The 22698-nt window shown below is 48.4% G+C and overlaps 1 protein-coding gene across 6 annotated transcripts in view; it reads right to left on the bottom strand.

Moving 5' to 3' along the window:
- LOC139765203 (uncharacterized) overlaps positions 1-22698 on the bottom strand; it is a 91364-nt gene that overhangs the window by 2360 nt on the left and 66306 nt on the right. For 5 of the 6 annotated variants that reach the window (XM_071692502.1, XM_071692499.1, XM_071692500.1 and 2 more), the window contains one exon: positions 6021-6273. In XM_071692502.1, the coding sequence (XP_071548603.1) occupies positions 6021-6273 (253 nt within the window). Of the gene's footprint in view, positions 1-6020; positions 6274-15690; positions 15811-22698 lie in introns of those variants that run through there. The other variant, XM_071692505.1, reaches the window with a different exon arrangement.

The following is a 22698-nucleotide window of genomic DNA, read 5'->3' as shown; positions in this document are numbered from 1 at the left end:
CAGGTGGGTGAGAAGTGAGTGTAGGAGAGACAGGTGATTGAGAGGTGAGTGTAGGAGAGGCAGTTGGGTGAGAGGTGAGTGTAGGACAGACAGGTAAGTGAGAGGTGAGTGTAGGAGAGGCAGGTGGGTGAGAGGTGAGTGTAGGAGAGGCAGGTGGGTGAGGGGTGAGTGTAGGAGAGACAGGTGAGTGAGAGGTGAGTGTAGGAGAAGCAGGTGGGTGAGAAGTGAATGTAGGAAAGGCAGGTGGGTGAAAGGTGAGTGTAGGAGAGGCAGGTGGGTGAGTGGTGAGTGTAGGAGAGACAGGTGAGTGAGAGGTGAGTGTAGGAGAGGTAGGTGGGTGAGAGGTGAGTGTAGGACAGACAGGTGGGTGAGAGGTGAGTGTAGGAGAGGCAAGTGGGTGAGAGGTGAGTGTAGGAGAGGTAGGTGGGTGAGAGGTGAATGTAGGAGAGGCAGGTGGGTGAGAGGTGAATGTAGGAAAGGCAGGTAGGTGAGAAGTGAGTGTAGGAGAGGCAGGTGGGTGAGAGGTGAGTGTAAGAGAGACAGGTGGGTGAGAGGTGAGTGTAGGAGAGGCAGGTGGGTGAGAGGTGAGTGTAGGAGAGGCAGGTGGGTGAGAGGTGAGTGTAGGAGAGGCAGGTGGGTGAGAGGTGAGTGTAGGAGAGGCAGGTGGGTGAGAGGTGAGTGTAGGAGAGGCAGGTGGGTGAGAGGAGAGGGCAGGGGAGGGAGGTGGGTGAGAGGTGAGTGTAGGAGAGACAGGTGGGTGAGAGGTGAGTGTGGGAGAGGCAGGTGGGTGAGAGGTGAGTGTAGGAGAGACAGGTGGGTGAGAGGTGAGTGCAGGGGAGGCAGGTGGGTGAGAGGTGAGTGTAGGAGAGACAGGTGGGTGAGAGGTGAGTGCGGGGGAGGCAGGTGTGTGAGGTGAGTGCAGGGGAGGCAGGTGGGTGAGAGGTGAGTGCAAGGGAGGCAGGTGGGTGAGAGGTGAGTGCGGGGGAGGCAGGTGTGTGAGGTGAGTGCAGGGGAGGCACGTGGGTGAGAGGTCAGAGCAGGGGAGGCATGTGGGTGACAGGTGATTGCAGGGGAGGCAGGTGTGTGAGAGGTGAGTGCAGGGGAGGCAGGTGGGTGAGAGGTGAGAGCAGGGGAGGCAGGTGGGTGAGAGGTGAGTGCAGGGGAGGCAAGTGTGTGGGAGGTGAGTGCAGTGGAGGCAGGTGGGTGAGAGGTGAGTGCAGGGGAGGCAGGTGTGTGAGAGGTGAGTGCAGGGGAGGCAGTTTGTGTGAGAGGTGAGTGCAGGGGAAGCAGGTGGGTGAGAGGTGAGTGTAGGGGAGGCAGGTGTGTGAGAGGTGAGTGCAGGGGAGGCAGGTGTGTGAGAGGTGAGTGCAGGGGAGGCAGGTGTGTGAGAGGTGAGTGCAGGGGAGGCAGGTGGGTGAGAGGTGAGTGCAGGGGAGGCAGGTGGGTGAGAGGTGAGTGCAGGGGAGGCAGGTTGGTGAGAGGTGAGTGTAGGGGAGGCAGGTGGGTGAGAGGTGAGTGCAGGGGAGGCGGGTGTGTGAGAGGTGAGTGCAGGGGAGGCAGATGTGTGAGAGGTGAGTGCAGGGGAGGCAGGTGGGTGAGAGGTGAGTGCAGGGAGGCAGGTGTGTGAGAGGTGAGTGTAGGGGAGGCAGGTGTGTGAGAGGTGAGTGCAGGGGAGGCAGGTGTGTGAGAGGTGAGGGCAGGGGAGGTAGGTGTGTGAGAGGTGAGTGCAGGGGAGGCAGGTGTGTGAGAGGTGAGTGTAGTGGAGGCAGTTGGGTGAGAGGTGAGTGTAGGAGAGACAGGTGGGTGAGAGGTGAGTGCAGGGGAGGCAGGTGTGTGAGAGGTGAGTGCAGGGGAGGCAGGTGGGTGAGAGGTGAGTGCAGGGGAGGCAGGTGCGTGAGAGGTGAGTGCAGGGGAGGCAGGTGGGTGAGAGGTGAGTGCAGGGGAGGCAGGTGTGTGAGAGGTGAGTGTAGGAGAGCCAGGTGTGTGAGAGGTGAGTGTAGGGGAGGCAGGTGTGTGAGAGGTGAGTGCAGGGGAGGCAGGTGTGTGAGAGGTGAGTGCAGGGGAGGCAGGTGTGTGAGAGGTGAGTGTAGGGGAGGCAGGTGTGTGAGAGGTGAGTGTAGGGGAGGCAGGTGTGTGAGAGGTGAGAGCAGGGGAGGCAGGTGTGTGAGAGGTGAGTGCAGGGGAGGCAGGTGTGTGAGAGGTGAGTGCAGGGGAGGCAGGTGGGTGAGAGGTGAGTGCAGGGAGGCAGGTGGGTGAGAGGTGAGTGCAGGGGAGGCAGGTGTGTGAGAGGTGAGTGCAGGGGAGGCAGGTGTGTGAGAGGTGAGTGCAGGGGAGGCAGGTGTGTGAGAGGTGAGTGCAGGGGAGGCAGGTGGGTGAGAGGTGAGTGCAGGGGAGGCAGGTGTGTGAGAGGTGAGTGCAGGGGAGGCAGGTGGGTGAGAGGTGAGTGCAGGGGAGGCAGGTGTGTGAGAGGTGAGTGCAGGGGAGGCAGGTGTGTGAGAGGTGAGTGCAGGGAGGCAGGTGTGTGAGAGGTGAGTGCAGGGGAGGCAGGTGGTGAGAGGTGAGTGCAGGGGAGGCAGGTGTGTGAGAGGTGAGTGCAGGGGAAGCAGATGGTTGAGAGGTGAGTGCAGGGGAGGCAGGTGTGTGAGAGGTGAGTGCAGGGGGAGGCAGGTGTGTGAGAGGTGAGTGCAGGGGAGGCAGGTGTGTGAGAGGTGAGTGCAGGGGAGGCAGGTGTGTGAGAGGTGAGTGCAGGGGAGGCAGGTGTGTGAGAGGTGAGTGCAGTGGAGGCAGGTGTGTGAGAGGTGAGTGTAGGGGAGGCAGGTGTGTGAGAGGTGAGTGCAGGGGAGGCAGGTGGGTGAGAGGTGAGTGCAGTGGAGGCAGGTGTGTGAGAGGTGAGTGCAGGGGAGGCAGGTGTGTGAGAGGTGAGTGCAGGGGAGAGCAGGTGGGTCAAAGGTGTGGAGACAACAAGCAGGTGGATGACAGTAGGGAATGCTGTACTTGTAACTTGGTGAGATGTGTTGGGAGGGGAGGGTGTGTATGTAAGTGTGTTGTAGGTGAGTAACAGTAGGAGATGACTTTACCTGTATGTATGTGAGTTGTAGGTGAGTAACAGTAGGGGATGACTGTACCTGTATGTATGTGTATTGTAGGTGATTAACAGTAGGGAATGCTGTACCTGTATGTATGTATGTTGTAGGTGAGTAACAGTAGGGGATGACTATACCTGTATGTATGTGTGTTGTAGGTGAGTAATAGTAGAGGATGACTGTACCTGTATGTATGTGAGTTGTAGGTGAGTAACAGTAGGGGATGACTGTACCTGTATGTAAGTGTGTTGTAGGTGAGTAACAGTAGGGGATGACTTTACCTGTATGTATGTGTGTTGTAGGTGAGTAACAGTAGGGGATGACTGTACCTGTATGTAAGTGTGTTGTAGGTGAGTAACAGTAGGGGATGCTGTACCTGTATGTAAGTGTGTTGTAGGTGAGGAACAGTAGGGGCTGACTGTACCTGTTGTATGTGTGTTGTAGGTGAGTAACATTAGGACATGACTGTACCTGTATGTATGTGTGTTGTAGGTGAGTAACAGTAGGGGATGACTGTACCTGTATGTATGTGTGTTGTAGGTGAGTAACAGTAGGGGATGACTGTACCTGTATGTATGTGTGTTGTAGGTGAGTAATAGTAGAGGATGACTGTACCTGTATGTAAGTGTGTTGCAGGTGAGTAATAGTAGGGGATGACTGTACCTGTATGTATGTGTGTTGTAGGTGAGTAATAGTAGGGGATGGCTGTACCTGTATGTAAGTGTGTTGTAGGTGAGTAATGGTAGGGGATGACTGTACCTGTATGTATGTGTGTTGTAGGTGAGTAACAGTAGCGGATGACTGTACCTGTATGTAAGTGTGTTGTAGGTGAGTAATAGTAGGGGATGCTGTACCTGTATGTATGTGTGTTGTAGGTGAGTAACAGTAGGGGATGACTGTACCTGTATGTATGTGTGTTGTAGGTGAGTAACAGTAGGGGATGACTGTACCTGTATGTATGTGTGTTGTAGGTGAGTAACAGTAGGGGATGCTGTACCTGTATGTATGTATGTTGTAGGTGAGTAACAGTAGGGGATGACTGTACCTGTATGTATGTGTGTTGTAGGTGAGTAACAGTAGATGACTGTACCTGTATGTATGGATGTGTAGGTGAGTAACAGTAGGGGATGACTGTACCTGTATGTATGTGTGTTGTAGGTGAGTAACAGTAGGGGATGACTGTACCTGTATGTATGTGTGTTGTAGGTGAGTAACAGTAGGGGATGACTGTACCTGTATGTATGTGTGTTGTAGGTGAGTAATAGTAGGGGATGCTGTACCTGTATGTATGTGTGTTGTAGGCGAGTAATAGTAGGGATGACTGTACCTGTATGTATGTGTGTTGTAGGTGAGTAACAGTAGGGGATGACTGTACCTGTATGTATGTGTGTTGTAGGTGAGTAACAGTAGGGGATGCTGTACCTGTATGTATGTGTGTTGTAGGTGAGTAACAGTAGGAGATGACTGTACCTATATGTATGTGTGTTGTAGGTGAGTAACAGTAGGGGATGACTGTACCTGTATGTATGTGTGTTGTAGGTGAGTAACAGTAGGGGATGCTGTACCTGTACGTAAGTGTGTTGTAGGTGAGTAACAGTAGGAGATGACTGTACCTGTATGTATGTGTGTTGTAGGTGAGTAACAGTAGGGGATGACTGTACCTGTATGTAAGTGTGTTGTAGGTGAGTAACAGTAGGGGATGACTGTACCTGTATGTATGTGTGTTGTAGGTGAGTAACAGTAGGGGATGACTGTACCTGTATGTATGTGTGTTGTAGGTGAGTAATAGTAGGGGATGACTGTACCTGTATGTATGTGTGTTGTAGGTGAGTAACAGTAGGGGATAACTTTACCTGTATGTATGTGTGTTGTAGGTGAGTAACAGTAGGGGATGACTGTACCTGTATGTATGTGTGTTGTAGGTGAGTAACAGTAGGGGATGAATGTACCTGTATGTAAGTGTGTTGTAGGTGAGTAACAGTAGGGATGCTGTACCTGTATGTATGTATGTTGTAGGTGAGTAACAGTAGGGGATGACTGTACCTGTATGTATGTGTGTTGTAGGTGAGTAACAGTAGGGGATGACTGTACCTGTATGTATGTATGTTGTAGGTGAGTAACAGTAGGGGATGCTGTACCTGTATGTATGTGTGTTGTAGGTGAGTAACACTAGATGACTGTACCTGTATGTATGTGTGTTGTAGGTGAGTAACAGTAGGGGATGACTGTACCTGTATGTATGTGTGTTGTAGGTGAGTAACAGTAGGGGATCCTGTACCTGTATGTATGTGTGTTGTAGGTGAGTAACAGTAGATGACTGTACCTGTATGTATGTGTGTTGTAGGTGAGTAACAGTAGGGAATGCTGTACCTGTATGTAAGTGTGTTGTAGGTGAGTAACAGTAGGAGATGACTGTACCTGTATGTAAGTGTGTTGTAGGTGAGTAACAGTAGGGGATGCTGTACCTGTATGTATGTGTGTTGTAGGTGAGTAACAGTAGGAGATGACTGTACCTGTATGTAAGTGTGTTGTAGGTGAGTAACAGTAGGGGATGACTGTACCTGTATGTATGTGTGTTGTAGGTGAGTAACAGTAGATGACTGTACCTGTATGTAAGTGTGTTGTAGGTGAGTAACAGTAAGAGATGAATGTACCTGTATGTATGTGTGTTGTAGGTGAGTAACAGTAGGAGATGACTGTACCTGTATGTATGTGTGTTGTAGGTGAGTAACAGTAGGAGATGACTGTACCTGTATGTATGTGTGTTGTAGGTGAGTAACAGTAGGGGATGACTGTACCTGTATGTAAGTGTGTTGTAGGTGAGTAACAGTAGGGGATGCTGTACCTGTAAGTGTGTTGTAGGTGAGTAACAGTAGGAGATGACTGTACCTGTATGTAAGTGTGTTGTAGGTGAGTAACAGTAGGGGATGACTGTACCTGTAACTTGCACAGTTGGTGTGAGGCGATGACTGTGGGATCTGGGGAAACGGTCGTCGTCCATTTCTACTGGTGCCTCGGTCGTCTCTTCGTTCGCCTCCTCCGGCTCCGCCTCGTCCACCTTGGTCTCCTCCTCATGGTCGGCCACTTCCATTTTAGCCACCTCTGGCTCGGTCGCGTCTGTCTTAACCTCTTCAACGGGGCGACAGATGACCAGCGGCAGGCACAGCATCATTGCCACCAACAATTTCATCTGAAAAATGTGTCTGTGAGTGACGCGCAGGCGATGAGTTTTCGGCACAAGCCTCCTCACAAAGATTCGTCAAGCCTTTAAGCTTCCACTCCAATGTATGACATGAAAGGATCTTCTTATACATTAGTAGAGTCTATCCTGTCATTTCCTCCTGTTTGATTTACCCGTATACAGTTGACAAAGAATGATTAGCTTTGGCAACTGTTCTTTTCCATCTCTTGATGTAATATTCTTTACTTTGTATTTATGTGTACATCCATACTCACCTCCTTCCTTATACCTACCTCTCAGTAAAATGAGTCACCATACCACATCATATCACTGCATTTATTATTTCTTCCTTTTACAAATATTTCTCCCTACTTATCTGGCTTGGTTCTTGGTGGTTTGTATCATATTAGATTTATTATCATTATTCGATCATGAACTACATGACGCCGGCATAATATACCCCAGTCAAAGGCCATCTCAAGGGAAAGAAATAAAGCGAGAGGAAAAGACAACAGGTGAGGCAGAAACATAAGATATCCACCTGGGTGAAATAAGAGACACTTAACAACCACTTATCAAGTATATTCCTATGAGTCCACGGGGAAAATGAAACACGATAAGTTCCCAAGTGCACTTTCGTGTAATAATCACATCATCAGGGGAGACACAAGAGAGAAATATAACAGTCAGTTGATATACAACGAAGAGACGTAGCCAGGACGCCATTTGGTAAAAATATGATTGTCCAATTGGGAGACCAATATATATATATATATATATATATATATATATATATATATATATATATATATATATATATATATATATATATATTTCTTTTCTTTTCTTTCAAACTATTCGCCATTTCCCGCATTAGCGAGGTAGCGTTAAGAACAGAGGACTGGGCCTTTGAGGGACTACCCTCACCTGGCCCAATTCTCTGTTCCTTCTTTTGGAAAATCAAAAAAAAAAAAAAAAAAAACGAGAGGGGAAGGATTTCCAGCCCCCCGCTCCCTCCCCTTTTAGTCGCCTTCTACGACACGCAGGGAATACGTGGGAAGTATTCTTTCTCCCCTATCCCCAGGGATTATATATATATATATATATATATATATATATATATATATATATATATATATATATATATATATATATATATATATATATATTGTTTTTTTTTCTTTCGCTGTCTCCCGCGTTTGCGAGGTAGCGCAAGGAAACAGACGAAAGAAATGGCCCAATCCACCCCCATACACATGCCTTGATTCAATCCACTGACAGCACGTCAACCCCGGTATACCACATCGCTCCAATTCACTCTATTCTTTGCCCTCCTTTCACCCTCCTGCATGTTCAGGCCCCGATCACTCAAAATCTTTTTCACTCCATCTTTCCACCTCCAATTTGGTCTCCCTCTTCTCCTCGTTCCCTCCACCTCCGACACATATATCCTCTTGGTCAATCTTTCCTCACTCATTCTCTCCATGTGACCAAACCATTTCAAAACACCCTCTTCTGCTCTCTCAACCACGCTCTTTTTATTTCCACACATCTCTCTTACCCTTACGTTACTTACTCGATCAAACCACCTCACACCACACATTGTCCTCAAACATCTCATTTCCAGCACATCCATCCTCCTGCGCACAACTCTATCCATAGTCCACGCCTCGCAACCATACAACATTGTTGGAACCACTATTCCTTCAAACATACCCATTTTTGCTTTCCGAGATAATGTTCTCGACTTCCACACATTCTTCAAGGCTCCCAGAATTTTCGCCCCCCTCCCCCACCCTATGATCCACTTCCGCTTCCATGGTTCCATCCGCTGCCAGATCCACTCCCAGATATCTAAAACACTTCACTTCCTCTTTTTTCTCCATTCAAACTCACCTCCCAATTGAATTGACCCTCAACCCTACTGTACCTAATAACCTTGCTCTTATTCACATTTACTCTTAACTTTCTTCTTTCACACACTTTACCAAACTCAGTCACCAGCTTCTGCAGTTTCTCACATGAATCAGCCACCAGCGCTGTATCATCAGCGAACAACAACTGACTCACTTCCCAAGCTCTCTCATCCCCAACAGACTTCATACTTGCCCCTCTTTCCAAGACTCTTGCATTCACCTCCCTAACAACCCCATCCATAAACAAATTAAACAACCATGGAGACATCACACACCCCTGCCGCAAACCTACATTCACTGAGAACCAATCACTTTCCTCTCTTCCTACACGTACACATGCCTTACATCCTCGATAAAAACTTTTCACTGCTTCTAACAACTTGGGAGTGGATCTGGCAGCGGATGGAACCATGGAAGCGGAAGTGGATCATAGGGTGGGGGAGGGGGCGAAAATCCTGGGAGCCTTGAAGAATGTGTGGAAGTCGAGAACATTATCTCGGAAAGCAAAAATGGGTATGTTTGAAGGAATAGTGGTTCCAACAATGTTGTATGGTTGCGAGGCGTGGGCTATGGATAGAGTTGTGCGCAGGAGGATGGATGTGCTGGAAATGAGATGTTTGAGGACAATGTGTGGTGTGAGGTAGTTTGATCGAGTGAGTAACGTAAGGGTGAGAGAGATGTGTGGAAATAAAAAGAGCGTGGTTGAGAGAGCAGAAGAGGGTGTTTTGAAATGGTTTGGGCACATGGAGAGAATGAGTGAGGAAAGATTGACCAAGAGGATATATGTGTCAGAGGTGGAGGGAACGAGGAGAAGTGGGAGACCAAATTGGAGGTGGAAAGATGGAGTGAAAAAGATTTTGTGTGATCGGGGCCTGAGCATGCAGGAGGGTGAAAGGAGGGCAAGGAATAGAATGAATTGGATCGATGTGGTATACCGGGGTTGACGTGCTGTCAGTGGATTGAATCAGGGCATGTGAAGAGTCTGGGGTAAACCATGGAAAGCTGTGTAGGTATGTATATTTGCGTGTGTGGACGTATGTATATACATGTGTATGGGGGTGGGTTGGGCCATTTCTTTCGTCTGTTTCCTTGCGCTACCTCGCAGACGCGGGAGACAGCGACAAAGAAAAAAAAATATACATATATATATATATATATATATATATATATATATATATATATATATATATATATATATATATATATATATTTATTTTTTTTTTTTTTTTTTTGCTTTGTCGCTGTCTCCCGCGTTTGCGAGGTAGCGCAAGGAAACAGACGAAAGAAATGGCCCAACCCACCCCCATACACATGTATATACATACGTCCACACACGCAAATATACATACCTACACAGCTTTCCATGGTTTACCCCAGACGCTTCACATGCCCCGATTCAATCCACTGACAGCACGTCAACCCCGGTATACCACATCCAGTTTTTCTCCATTCAAACTCACCTCCCAATTGACTTGACCCTCAACCCTACTGTACCTAATAACCTTGCTCTTATTCACATTTACTCTTAACTTTCTTCTTTCACACACTTTACTAAACTCAGTCACCAGCCTCTGCAGTTTCTCACTTGAATCAGCCACCAGCGCTGTATCATCAGCGAACAACAACTGACTCACTTCCCAAGCTCTCTCATCCCCAACAGACTTCATACTTGCCCCTCTTTCCAAAACTCTTGCATTCACCTCCCTAACAACCCCATCCATAAACAAATTAAACAACCATGGAGACATCACACACCCCTGCCGCAAACCTACATTCACTGAGAACCAATCACTTTCCTCTCTTCCTACGCGTACACATGCCTTACATCCTCGATAAAAACTTTTCACTGCTTCTAACAACTTGCCTCCCACACCATATATTCTGATATATATATATATATATATATATATATATATATATATATATATATATATATATATATATATATATATATATATATATCATGCATGTTCAACGTGTCCTTCGTTGGCGAGGCAGCATCATTGCGTTCACATTGAGGGACAGACGTCTCAGGCTTCATCCGGAAACTCTCTGGTGAAGGTTGTAAAACAAGCGGCTCATAATTTTTGATCCAAACCTGGCATAAGTTAGCACAGATAACGACTCTGTGTGGCTTGTGATGGAAGCAAGTATGGTTGGTGCGACCTCTAGTGTGATGATCAACAATAGTTATAGTTACCTACATTCCTGGTCTCTCCAACCACACATTCTTACCTGCTCTACCTATGCTAGGTTATGCTACCTATGCTAGGTTATGTTACCTATGCTAGGTTATGCTACCTTTGCTAGGTTAGGACGGATTTTCAGGAAACTTTGCCAGTCGCTGGGGATCCTCACAACACAATTTCCAATGTATATGATTAACAGCTACAAACCATAAGGATGTCCAAGTGTAAGACAATCCTCATACGTCCAAACAGAGACGTGGACATCTGTAACGCTCCAGACATACGCCATTACCTCAAAAGGGAAGGATAAAACCACTTTATTATGAGTCAAATGTACAAACCTTCTGCACAGTGACAACCAATTCTCTGATATTCTTGTCATGTCCTGTGTTCGTGTGAGTGAGCCAGCGTGATCACAACTGTAACTACCAGGAGTAAGATATTTAAGGTATGTCATGTTGCATCAATTGTTCACTGGGCGAGACACTCCTAACAGCAACGTCGCTAAGGCCTTCACAGGTCTGTGGTGGTGAGAACCCCACAGTGTGACCAGCACTTCCCCAGGAACACCCAGCCTCTTGCAACCTGACACTTCACAGGTCTGTGGTGGTGAGAACCCCACAGTGTGACCAGCACTTCCTCAGGGACACCCAGCCTCTTACAACCTGACACTTCAAATGGATATTTTTCGTCTGTCTATTCAGCCATGTATACATATATTAGTGTGCCTCTCTTTTTCTCCTCCGTCTATATACCAGCTGACTTACGCCAACAATGAGCCACTACAGACGTTTCACATGTTATATTCTGCTTGCATTTGGACAGTTCGCCTCAGTGCATTTTCAACAATGATACTAATTTCAATAAGATGACGGCTAAGTTGATATGATTATCCATTTCCTGGTCCCTTCATTACCATATTACTATGATAATAATATATGGCTATCACAAGTTCCACGATAACATTGTCTCTAGTAGAGTGCACAGTCCTCTCCAGACCTTCACATGATCCTCTCTACAGCTTCACATGATCTCCAGACCTTCACATGATCCTCTCTACAGCTTCACATGATCTCCAGACCTTCACATGATCCTCTCTACAGCTTCACATGATCTCCAGACCTTCACATGATCCTCTCTACAGCTTCACATGGTCCTTTCTACAGCTTCAGAAAAAAAATTGATCTGTCCCTGTTTCAATAAATCACCAGATGTCTGCATCTTCTCCTCCTCAGCAGCCTATACATACATACATACACACACACAGTCAGTACTCGTGTCTCATGAAGGTAGTGGATCAAGCAAGACTGATTGGTGTGTCCGTCCGTACAGAGCAGGTCGAGTTTTACTGAAGCTGTCACACTCGGCAACATTCTTACTCACTGACACTCCTGCTAAGGTCAAAACGGCCCAATATTTGTAATCATTATTATGAATATAATTTTCAAAATCAACATCAAAATTAGTATTGTTTCCCTTTTTGATATATTGATAAAGTATCCAATTTTAGATGAGGAAGATTTTAGTTTCACAGACCAAGATAATGTCGGCACCAGGAACGTGCGAGCCCTGTGTAATGCATTCTTCCTACTGTGGCTCTGTCTGTCTCATCATAACACGTGTCAACAACAGAGGAAATTCGATTCGTGTACAGCAGCAGGAGGGTGCTAGTGTGAGACTGGCAGCATGGCAAGGTTCACCCTGGGTCACACCATCACCAGTAGTGCCGTCGTGTCCAAGGGTCGTCCTCAAGGGTCTTGGTAGGGAAAGTGCAGTAACCCCACACCTGAGCAAGGGACACACTCCTGCCCAGCAAATCTCGGATCAACTGCTCTGATCACACAACGTCATCAAGGATGAACAGCAAGGACGAGCCAGGGTGGAGGGAGGAGTGTGGTTTATGCCGTGTGGTGAGCCAGGGTGGAGGGAGGAGTGTGGTTTATGTCGTGTGGTGAGCCAGGGTGGAGGGAGGAGTGTGGTTTATGTCGTGTGGTGAGCCAGGGTGGAGGGAGGAGTGTGGTTTATGCCGTGTGGTGAGCCAGGGTGGAGGGAGGAGTGTGGTTTATGTCGTGTGGTGAGCCAGGGTGGAGGGAGGAGTGTGGTTTATGTCGTGTGGTGAGCCAGGGTGGAGGGAGGAGTGTGGTTTATGTCGTGTGGTGGGCCAGGGTGGAGGGAGGAGTGTGGTTTATGTCGTGTGGTGAGCCAGGGTGGAGGGAGGAGTGTGGTTTATGTCGTGTGGTGGGCCAGGGTGGAGGGAGGAGTGTGGTTTATGTCGTGTGGTGAGCCAGGGTGGAGGGAGGAGTGTGGTTTACGTCGTGTGGTGAGCCAGGGTGGAGGGAGGAGTGTGGTTTACGTCGTGTGGTGAGCCAGGGTGGAGGGAGGAGTGTGGTTTACGTCGTGTGGTGAGCCAGGGTGGAGGGAGGAGTGTGGTTTACGTCGTGTGGTGAGCCAGGGTGGAGGGAGGAGTGTGGTTTACGTCGTGTGGTGAGCCAGGGTGGAGGGAGGAGTGTGGTTTACGTCGTGTGGTGAGCCAGGGTGGAGGGAGGAGTGTGGTTTATGTCGTGTGGTGAGCCAGGGTGGAGGGAGGAGTGTGGTTTACGTCGTGTGGTGGAAGACAATATCATTACATAACACGTCTACCCCCCCCCCCCCCCCCTCATCCCACAATAATTACAAAATCACCTGTGTGGAATCACAGAATCTGCTTGAGGATATGGGTCGACAACACCAGCCTGACCCCAGTGATCTCATATTGGAGGAGGCTTTATACACTGACCTGCGCCTTGGTGACCTCTGGCAATTACTGCTACACTAAATGTCACATTGTACCACAGTCGAGAGAGAAACCTGAACTATGACCAATGTACCAGTTGGTGCTTCTAAGAATATGTTGACCTGATCTGCTAAAGAACTAGGCTTCCAGACGCCTGAAGTTACTGAGCTACTTTCATCACCAGACACTATTGCAACACACACACACACACACACACACACACACACACAAAGAGGGTCCAGAAGAGGGCAGAAAAGATGGTACCGGCATTAAGATAGCCGACTTACAGGGAAAGGCGAGAGGCCATAGATTTGTCTACCATGGAAGAACGAAGATAGAGAGGTGACCTGATCACAGCCTTTAAGCTCTTAAACCAGACTGATGACGAAGACAGTGAGCAGTTCTTTCAAAGACGCAGAGACAATAACCAGAGGACACAACATGAAAATAAAAGTCACTAAGAAGACTGGAAAAAAGTAATATAAGAGGATTAGATGAATGGAATCAACTGATTAAGAACAAATTACATGTGAACAGCTTATAAATGTTGAAAATGTTGTATGATAGTAGAGATCAATCAAGAGACGGGGCGTAACGAGCAGAAAGACTCCCTCCCCCACAGTACAATAAGGTAACTACACAGTCATATGAATGATGACACATCACCTGAGTGAGACGACCTCAGGGAAAGGTGACATCTGTAACAATCCTCTGATTTGTACGAGAGAATGAGATGTGTCTAAGACATAAGGCAAGGCTGGCTGCACTGTTTGTATCTGGACTGCCAGAAAGCACTAAGCTCACGGGAGGCTGATTGTAAAACTTATTAATCTATCTATCATGGACAGACCATCAAATGCGGTGAGGCGACTAGCGGAGTACTACAGGGTTAGGTTCTGGAACGATAACTCTTGATCTATATAAACGATGCGTCAGAAGGCATGGTGGAGTCCTATGTGAAAATGTTCGTATATAATGTGGAGACCGCAGAGGAGGAGGTGAAACTGATATATGGTTGATAAAGTTGAACCCGAGTACATGTAAAGTTATGATGGCGGGTCACAGCGAAAACAAGCTGTTGTAATCTCTGAGAAATCCTGAATGTCGCTTTGTCCCCCCCCCCCCCTCCAAACATACATAGAAAACGTTCATAGGGGGAACAAACACAGTAACAGAATTAACACAGTTGAGTTATAGGGAAAGGTTACGGGCTTTAAATCTACCCACCTTAGATAAGAGAAGAGTGAGAGGCGACCTGATCACAACCTGAGTGTGCAGACATAATGCATGTAATCAAGCAAGAAAAATGTGAGGATGCATTATCATAGTATATTTATGACGGGTGAATGAAATACAATGACTTGCTTAATGCAGAAACCATATAGAAATTTAAGTTGTATGATTGACAAAGTTCGACGGAAAACGGTAAGGAAATATCTAACAAGCTATTAATATCATATATAAGGCCAAAACTTCTCAGGTTTGGTCATCGCACCTAAAGGAGCACAAAGAACATATAGAGAAGATCCAGAGGAAGGCATCAAAATGGTAATATACTTAAGACAAGTAAGCTACAGGGAAAGGCTGGAGGCTTTAGATTGACCCACCTTGGAAGAGAGAAGACTGAGGGGTGAATCAATCTCAACCTTAAAATCTTAAAAAGAATCCGACGAAATGGAGAGTGGACAGCACATGTAGGAAGAGAGTAACGAGAGGACATAACGCGAAACTAAATAAGAAATTTAAGATGTAAAGATATTATTCTATAATATGAATCATCGGCGGAGGATTGGAACATATTGATTTAGGACCAGCAGGTTAGGTTAGACAGCATGCAAATATTCAACAGGAGAGAGTGTTCAAGATGGAGTCCCACAAGTGTAAAATTCCAATTACAAATAGGTAATTCCACTTCACTGCAGAGAGAGAGAGAGAGAGAGAGAGAGAGAGAGAGAGAGAGAGAGAGAGAGAGAGAGAGAGAGAGAGCAGCAATAATATAGGCAGGAGGAGGACGGGACAGGCAAGGTAGGTACGTAGGTCCCTCTCACTGTGGTGAGTGAGAGGGAGGCGGTGCGGCGCGTCCTGCTTCTGGCTGGCACAAGGGGTCGGCTGAGGCAGGTCACACGGCCGGTTTGTGAAGTCACCAGAGTGGGGCAGGCCAAGCTACATCAACTGGTACGACACACGTCTCTAACCCACTAGTATACTTGAACTCAATTTGTTTTTGGGAGATAAGCCAAGCCCAGACTGACCTTGTGTCTAACTGCCTGCAGATCACAGTAAATCTGGTCTAAGGACTAACAAGTATTTCATCTTTTCTCGAAAGAGAGAAATTATTGTCTTTCATATTTCTATATTAACATTCGTAAATTTCTATAACAAGTTAAATTTGTTTTAATTTTGATAACAACGCTTTCTTTACGGAGAATGTTCCTATCACATCCAAGGAGTAATGTCTCAGGCAATGCTGGGACGTACATGAAACTTAAAAGGGGTAAAAGAAGAAAGAATATAAGATAAAACAAGAATAAAACTTGCCCAGTATCACCTGGTGAGGTAGACATATGAGGCAGTATCACCTGATGGGGTAAACGTTTCTTGGAAGCAGACTGGTAGGTACCACACCACACCTACAACGTAGCGAGAGCGTCAGCCATGTGGGTGGCTATGATGGACAGAGGTCGCCTGCGTTGCTTACTAGTAGCACAAATGTGGCCCATAAATAGCTGGTGACGTCATGTGACACAGCAGCAGCTGTTGGCTCTCATCAACAACATAATAACGTTGGAATGATGTAATAACTTTAATACTACACTACAGCTTACAATAACCTGTTAACCTGCTGACACTGTGAAGACACGTGAGGGACTGACCTCACTGGTCTCAAAAACCCACCCACTGACCCGCTGTGCCACCTCCTCTACTGCCACACCCTGGCCACTTCTCCCGGTGCCACACCCTGGCCACTTCTCCCGGTGCCACACCCTGGCCACTTCGCCCCGTGCCACACCCTGGCCACTTCGCCCCGTGCCACACCCTGGCCACTTCTCCCGGTGCCACACCCTGGCCACTTCTCCCGGTGCCACACCCTGGCCACTTCGCCCCGTGCCACACCCTGGCCACTTCGCCCCGTGCCACACCCTGGCCACTTCTCCCGGTGCCACACCCTGGCCACTTCTCCCGGTGCCACACCCTGGCCACTTCGCCCCGTGCCACACCCTGGCCACTTCGCCCCGTGCCACACCCTGGCCACTTCTCCCGGTGCCACACCCTGGCCACTTCTCCCGGTGCCACACCCTGGCCACTTCGCCCCGTGCCACACCCTGGCCACTTCGCCCCGTGCCACACCCTGGCCACTTCTCCCGGTGCCACACCCTGGCCACTTCTCCCGGTGCCACACCCTGGCCACTTCGCCCCGTGCCACACCCTGGCCACTTCTCCCGGTGCCACACCCTGGCCACTTCTCCCGGTGCCACACCCTGGCCACTTCGCCCGGTGCCACACCCTGGCCACTTCGCCCCGTGCCACACCCTGGCCACTTCGCCCCGTGCCACACCCTGGCCACTTCTCCCGGTGCCACACCCTGGCCACTTCTCCCGGTGCCACACCCTGGCCACTTCGCCCCGTGCCACACCCTGGCCACTTCGCCCCGTGCCACACCCTGGCCACTTCTCCCGGTGCCACACCCTGGCCACTTCTCCCGGTGCCACACCCTGGCCACTTCTCCCGGTGCCACACCCTGGCCACTTCTCCCGGTGCCACACCCTGGCCACTTCGCCCCGTGCCACACCCTGGCCACTTCTCCCGGTGCCACACCCTGGCCACTTCTCCCGGTGCCACACCCTGGCCACTTCGCCCCGTGCCACACCCTGGCCACTTCGCCCCGTGCCACACCCTGGCCACTTCGCCCCGTGCCACACCCTGGCCACTTCGCCCCGTGCCCAGGTGTCACATTGTGTATCAACCAGAAATAGGAATACAGTCATATACAAGTTCACTTCTAGAGACACCGTAGCGCGATATAAAAGGATCGAGTTCACCTTCCATAAGAATGTGATCAAGACAAGTGACCCCTTGAGGAAGACGACAACACGAAAATATGACCCTTAATGAAGCACGACCCTTTACCAAGACGGTACGACCATTGAGAACTACTGTTCGGTCTGATGGCCTGATCATGGCACTCAGGGGTCGTGCATGTTGATTAGGGTCATACCATAGTGCTTAAGGTTGATACAATGAACCCTGTGATGAGACGTGTTCCTGGTGCTCTGTTGTGAGACTCACCAACACGAGACGACACATGATCATGCAGGTGACACTGGTGCCACAACATGATCATACCAGGTGACACTGGTGCCACAACATGATCATGCCAGGTGACACTGGTGCCACAACATGATCATGCCAGGTGACACTGGTGCCACAACATGATCATGCCAGGTGACACTGGTGCCACAACATGATCATGCCAGGTGACACTGGTGCCACAACATGATCATGCCAGGTGACACTGGTGCCACAACATGATCATGCCAGGTGACACTGGTGCCACAACATGATCATACCAGGTGACACTGGTGCCACAACATGATCATACCAGGTGACACTGGTGCCACAACATGATCATGCCAGGTGACACTGGTGCCACAACATGATCATGCCAGGTGACACTGGTGCCACAACATGATCATGCCAGGTGACACTGGTGCCACAACATGATCATGCCAGGTGACACTGGTGCCACAACATGATCATGCCAGGTGACACTGGTGCCACAACATGATCATACCAGGTGACACTGGTGCCACAACATGATCATGCCAGGTGACACTGGTGCCACAACATGATCATGCCAGGTGACACTGGTGCCACAACATGATCATGCCAGGTGACACTGGTGCCACAACATGATCATGCCAGGTGACACTGGTGCCACAACATGATCATGCCAGGTGACACTGGTGCCACAACATGATCATGCCAGGTGACACTGGTGCCACAACATGATCATGCCAGGTGACACTGGTGCCACAACATGATCATGCCAGGTGACACTGGTGCCACAACATGATCATGCCAGGTGACACTGGTGCCACAACATGATCATGCCAGGTGACACTGGTGCCACAACATGATCATGCCAGGTGACACTGGTGCCACAACATGATCATACCAGGTGACACTGGTGCCACAACATGATCATGCCAGGTGACACTGGTGCCACAACATGATCATGCCAGGTGACACTGGTGCCACAACATGATCATGCCAGGTGACACTGGTGCCACAACATGATCATGCCAGGTGACACTGGTGCCACAACATGATCATGCCAGGTGACACTGGTGCCACAACATGATCATACCAGGTGACACTGGTGCCACAACATGATCATGCCAGGTGACACTGGTGCCACAACATGATCATGCCAGGTGACACTGGTGCCACAACATGATCATGCCAGGTGACACTGGTGCCACAACATGATCATGCCAGGTGACACTGGTGCCACAACATGATCATGCCAGGTGACACTGGTGCCACAACATGATCATGCCAGGTGACACTGGTGCCACAACATGATCATGCCAGGTGACACTGGTGCCACAACATGATCATGCCAGGTGACACTGGTGCCACAACATGATCATGCCAGGTGACACTGGTGCCACAACATGATCATACCAGGTGACACTGGTGCCACAACATGATCATGCCAGGTGACACTGGTGCCACAACATGATCATGCCAGGTGACACTGGTGCCACAACATGATCATGCCAGGTGACACTGGTGCCACAACATGATCATGCCAGGTGACACTGGTGCCACAACATGATCATGCCAGGTGACACTGGTGCCACAACATGATCATGCCAGGTGACACTGGTGCCACAACATGATCATGCCAGGTGACACTGGTGCCACAACATGATCATGCCAGGTGACACTGGTGCCACAACATGATCATGCCAGGTGACACTGGTGCCACAACATGATCATGCCGGGTGACACTGGTGCCACAACATGATCATGCCAGGTGACACTGGTGCCACAACATGATCATGCCAGGTGACACTGGTGCCACAACATGATCATGCCAGGTGACACTGGTGCCACAACATGATCATGCCAGGTGACACTGGTGCCACAACATGATCATGCCGGGTGACACTGGTGCCACAACATGATCATGCCGGGTGACACTGGTGCCACAACATGATCATGCCGGGTGACACTGGTGCCACAACATGATCATGCCGGGTGACACTGGTGCCACAACATGATCATGCCGGGTGACACTGGTGCCACAACATGATCATGCCAGGTGACACTGGTGCCACAACATGATCATGCCGGGTGACACTGGTGCCACAACATGATCATGCCAGGTGACACTGGTGCCACAACATGATCATGCCAGGTGACACTGGTGCCACAACATAATACTACAAGGAGAACATAAACCAAAGAAAAACCTCAAGAACACAAGTCATAACGATATTTGTTCTTGACATATGAAACAAAATGAATTTTACAAGAGGGAAGGTACGTGTCAGGGGAGAAAGTTGGTGGGTTGGGTGCAAGTGTTTACCAGTGAAAGGTGACCACTGAACATCTTGTGTGACCTTACCTCTGGCTCTCGAGTTAGCACCATCACCATCCACCCACCCATCACTCATCTCCTGGGTCATTGTAACCCACAGCACCTCCTTCATATAACAGATAATAGTGGCCCCAAGCTTGACCTGCCTCATGACGCACTACCTCTTAAACTTGATCTAACCAACTTGAAGCAATCAGTGCTAACACCACACCATACCCATCACCCTCCTGCTAACACATTTCTGGCTGATTATAAGGTAGGACTCTTGGCATCCATCTTCCACAAAGATACAAGTTGAATGGCTAGAGGAGAGGAATGTGTTGGCAGTTCTATATTGGAAGGTTCTTGAAGGTGTTGTTACAGAGAGACAACAGGTTCCTGTGTGGCCTTACATGACTGTGTGTGTAGTCTGTTGACCACATTATGATGACAGGGCTGCTCATGTTGCTGCTCCATTATTACTTCACACAATAAGTGTCTCATCATCATCATCATCATCATCATCATCATCATCAGCCACACAATAAGCCTCGTCATCATCAGCCACACAATAAGCCTCGTCATCATCATCATCATCCACACAATAAGCCTCGTCAATCAATAACTGAGTAAGGTTATCTTTGTTGGAGAAATTTATGAACAGTTCACGTGAACACTGTAAACCATGACGAACGTCCTACACCTGCTGCCCACCTTAACATGACACCTGACACTCTTAATTATCCCAACACCTGTGGTGCACAACCTACTACATAATTATCCCAACACCTGTGGTGCACAACCTACTACATAATCATCCCAACACCTGTGGTGCACAACCTACTACATAATTATCCCAACATCTGTGGTGCACAACCTACTACATAATTATCCCAACACCTGTGGTGCACAACCTACTACATAATTATCCCAACACCTGTGGTGCACAACCTACTACATAATCATCCCAACACCTGTGGTGCACAACCTACTACATAATCATCCCGACACCTGTGGTGCACAACCTACTACATAATCATCCCGACACCTGTGGTGCACAACCTACTACATAATCATCCCGACACCTGTGGTGCACAACCTACTACATAATTATCCCAACACCTGTGGTGGACAAACTATTACATAATCATCCCAACACCGGTGGTGCACAACCTACTACATAATCATCCCAACACATGTCGTGCACAACCTACTACATAATCATCCAAGCACCTGTGGTGCACAACCTACGACATAATCATCCCAACACCTGTGGTGCACAACCTACTACATAATAACCCAACACCTGTGGTGCACAACCTACTACATAATCATCCCAACACCTGTGGTGCACAACCTACTACATAATCACCCCAACACCTGTGGTGCATAACCTACTACATAATTATCCCAACACCTGTGGTGCACAACCTACTACACAATTATCCCAACACCTGTGGTAAACAACCTACTACATAATCATCCCAACACCTGTGGTGCACAACCTACTACATAATTATCCCAACACCTGTGGTGCACAACCTACTACATAATCATCCCAACACCTGTGGTGCACAACCTACTACATAATCATCCCAACACCTGTGGTGCACAACCTACTACATAATTATCCCAATACCTGTGGTGCACAACCTACTGCATAATTATCCCAACACCTGTGGTGCACAACCTACTACATAATCATCCCAACACCTGTGGTGCACAACCTACTACATAATTATCCCAACTCCTGTGGTGCACAGCCTACTACATAATCATCCCAGCACCTGTGGTGCACAACATACTACATAATTATCCCAACACCTGAGGTGCACAACCTACTACATAATCATCCCAACACCTGTGGTGCACAACCTACTGCATAATTATCCCAACACCTGTGGTGCACAACCTACTACATAATCATCCCAACACCTGTGGTGCACAACCTACTACATAATTATCCCAACACCTGTGGTGCACAACCTACTACATAATCATCCCAGCACCTGTGGTGCACAACCTACTACATAATTATCCCAACACCTGAGGTGCACAACCTACTACATAATCATTCCAGCACCTGTGGTGCACAACCTACTACATAATTATCCCAACACCTGAGGTGCACAACCTACTACATAATCATCCCAGCACCTGTGGTGCACAACCTACTACATAATCATCCCAACACCTGTGGTGCACAACCTACTACATAATCATCCCAGCACCTGTGGTGCACAGCCTACTACATAATCATCCTAACACCTGTGGTGCACAACCTACTACATAATCATCCTAACACCTGTCGGTCACAACCTACTACATAATCATCCCAACGCCTGTGGTGCACAACCTACTACATAATCATCCCAGCACCTGTGGTGCACAACCTACTACATAATTATCCCAACACCTGTGGTGCACAACCTACTACATAATCATCCCAGCACCTGTGGTGCACAACCTACTACATAATCATCCTAACACCTGTGGTGTACAACCTACTACATAATCATCCCAACACCTGTGGTGCACAACCTACTACATAATCATCCCAACACCTGTGGTGCACAACCTACTACATAATCATCCCAACACCTGTGGTGCACAACCTACTACATAATCATCCCAACACCTGTGGTGCACAACCTACTACATAATCATCCCAACGCCTGTGGTGCACAACCTACTACATAATCATCCCAGCACCTGTGGTGCACAACCTACTACATAATCATCCTAACACCTGTGGTGTACAACCTACTACATAATCATCCCAACACCTGTGGTGCACAACCTACTACATAATCATCCAAACACCTGTGGTGCACAACCTACTACATAATCATCCCAGCACCTGTAGTGCACAACCTACTACATAATCATCCCAACACATGTCGTGCACAACCTACTACATAATCATCCCAACGCCTGTGGTGCACAACCTACTACATAATCATCCCA

Source organism: Panulirus ornatus, chromosome 53 (genome assembly GCF_036320965.1).
Source record: "Panulirus ornatus isolate Po-2019 chromosome 53, ASM3632096v1, whole genome shotgun sequence".
NCBI classification, from domain to species: domain Eukaryota; kingdom Metazoa; phylum Arthropoda; class Malacostraca; order Decapoda; family Palinuridae; genus Panulirus; species Panulirus ornatus.
Note: the sequence above shows the minus strand (reverse complement) of the source record. Positions and strands in the feature narration are given on the sequence as shown.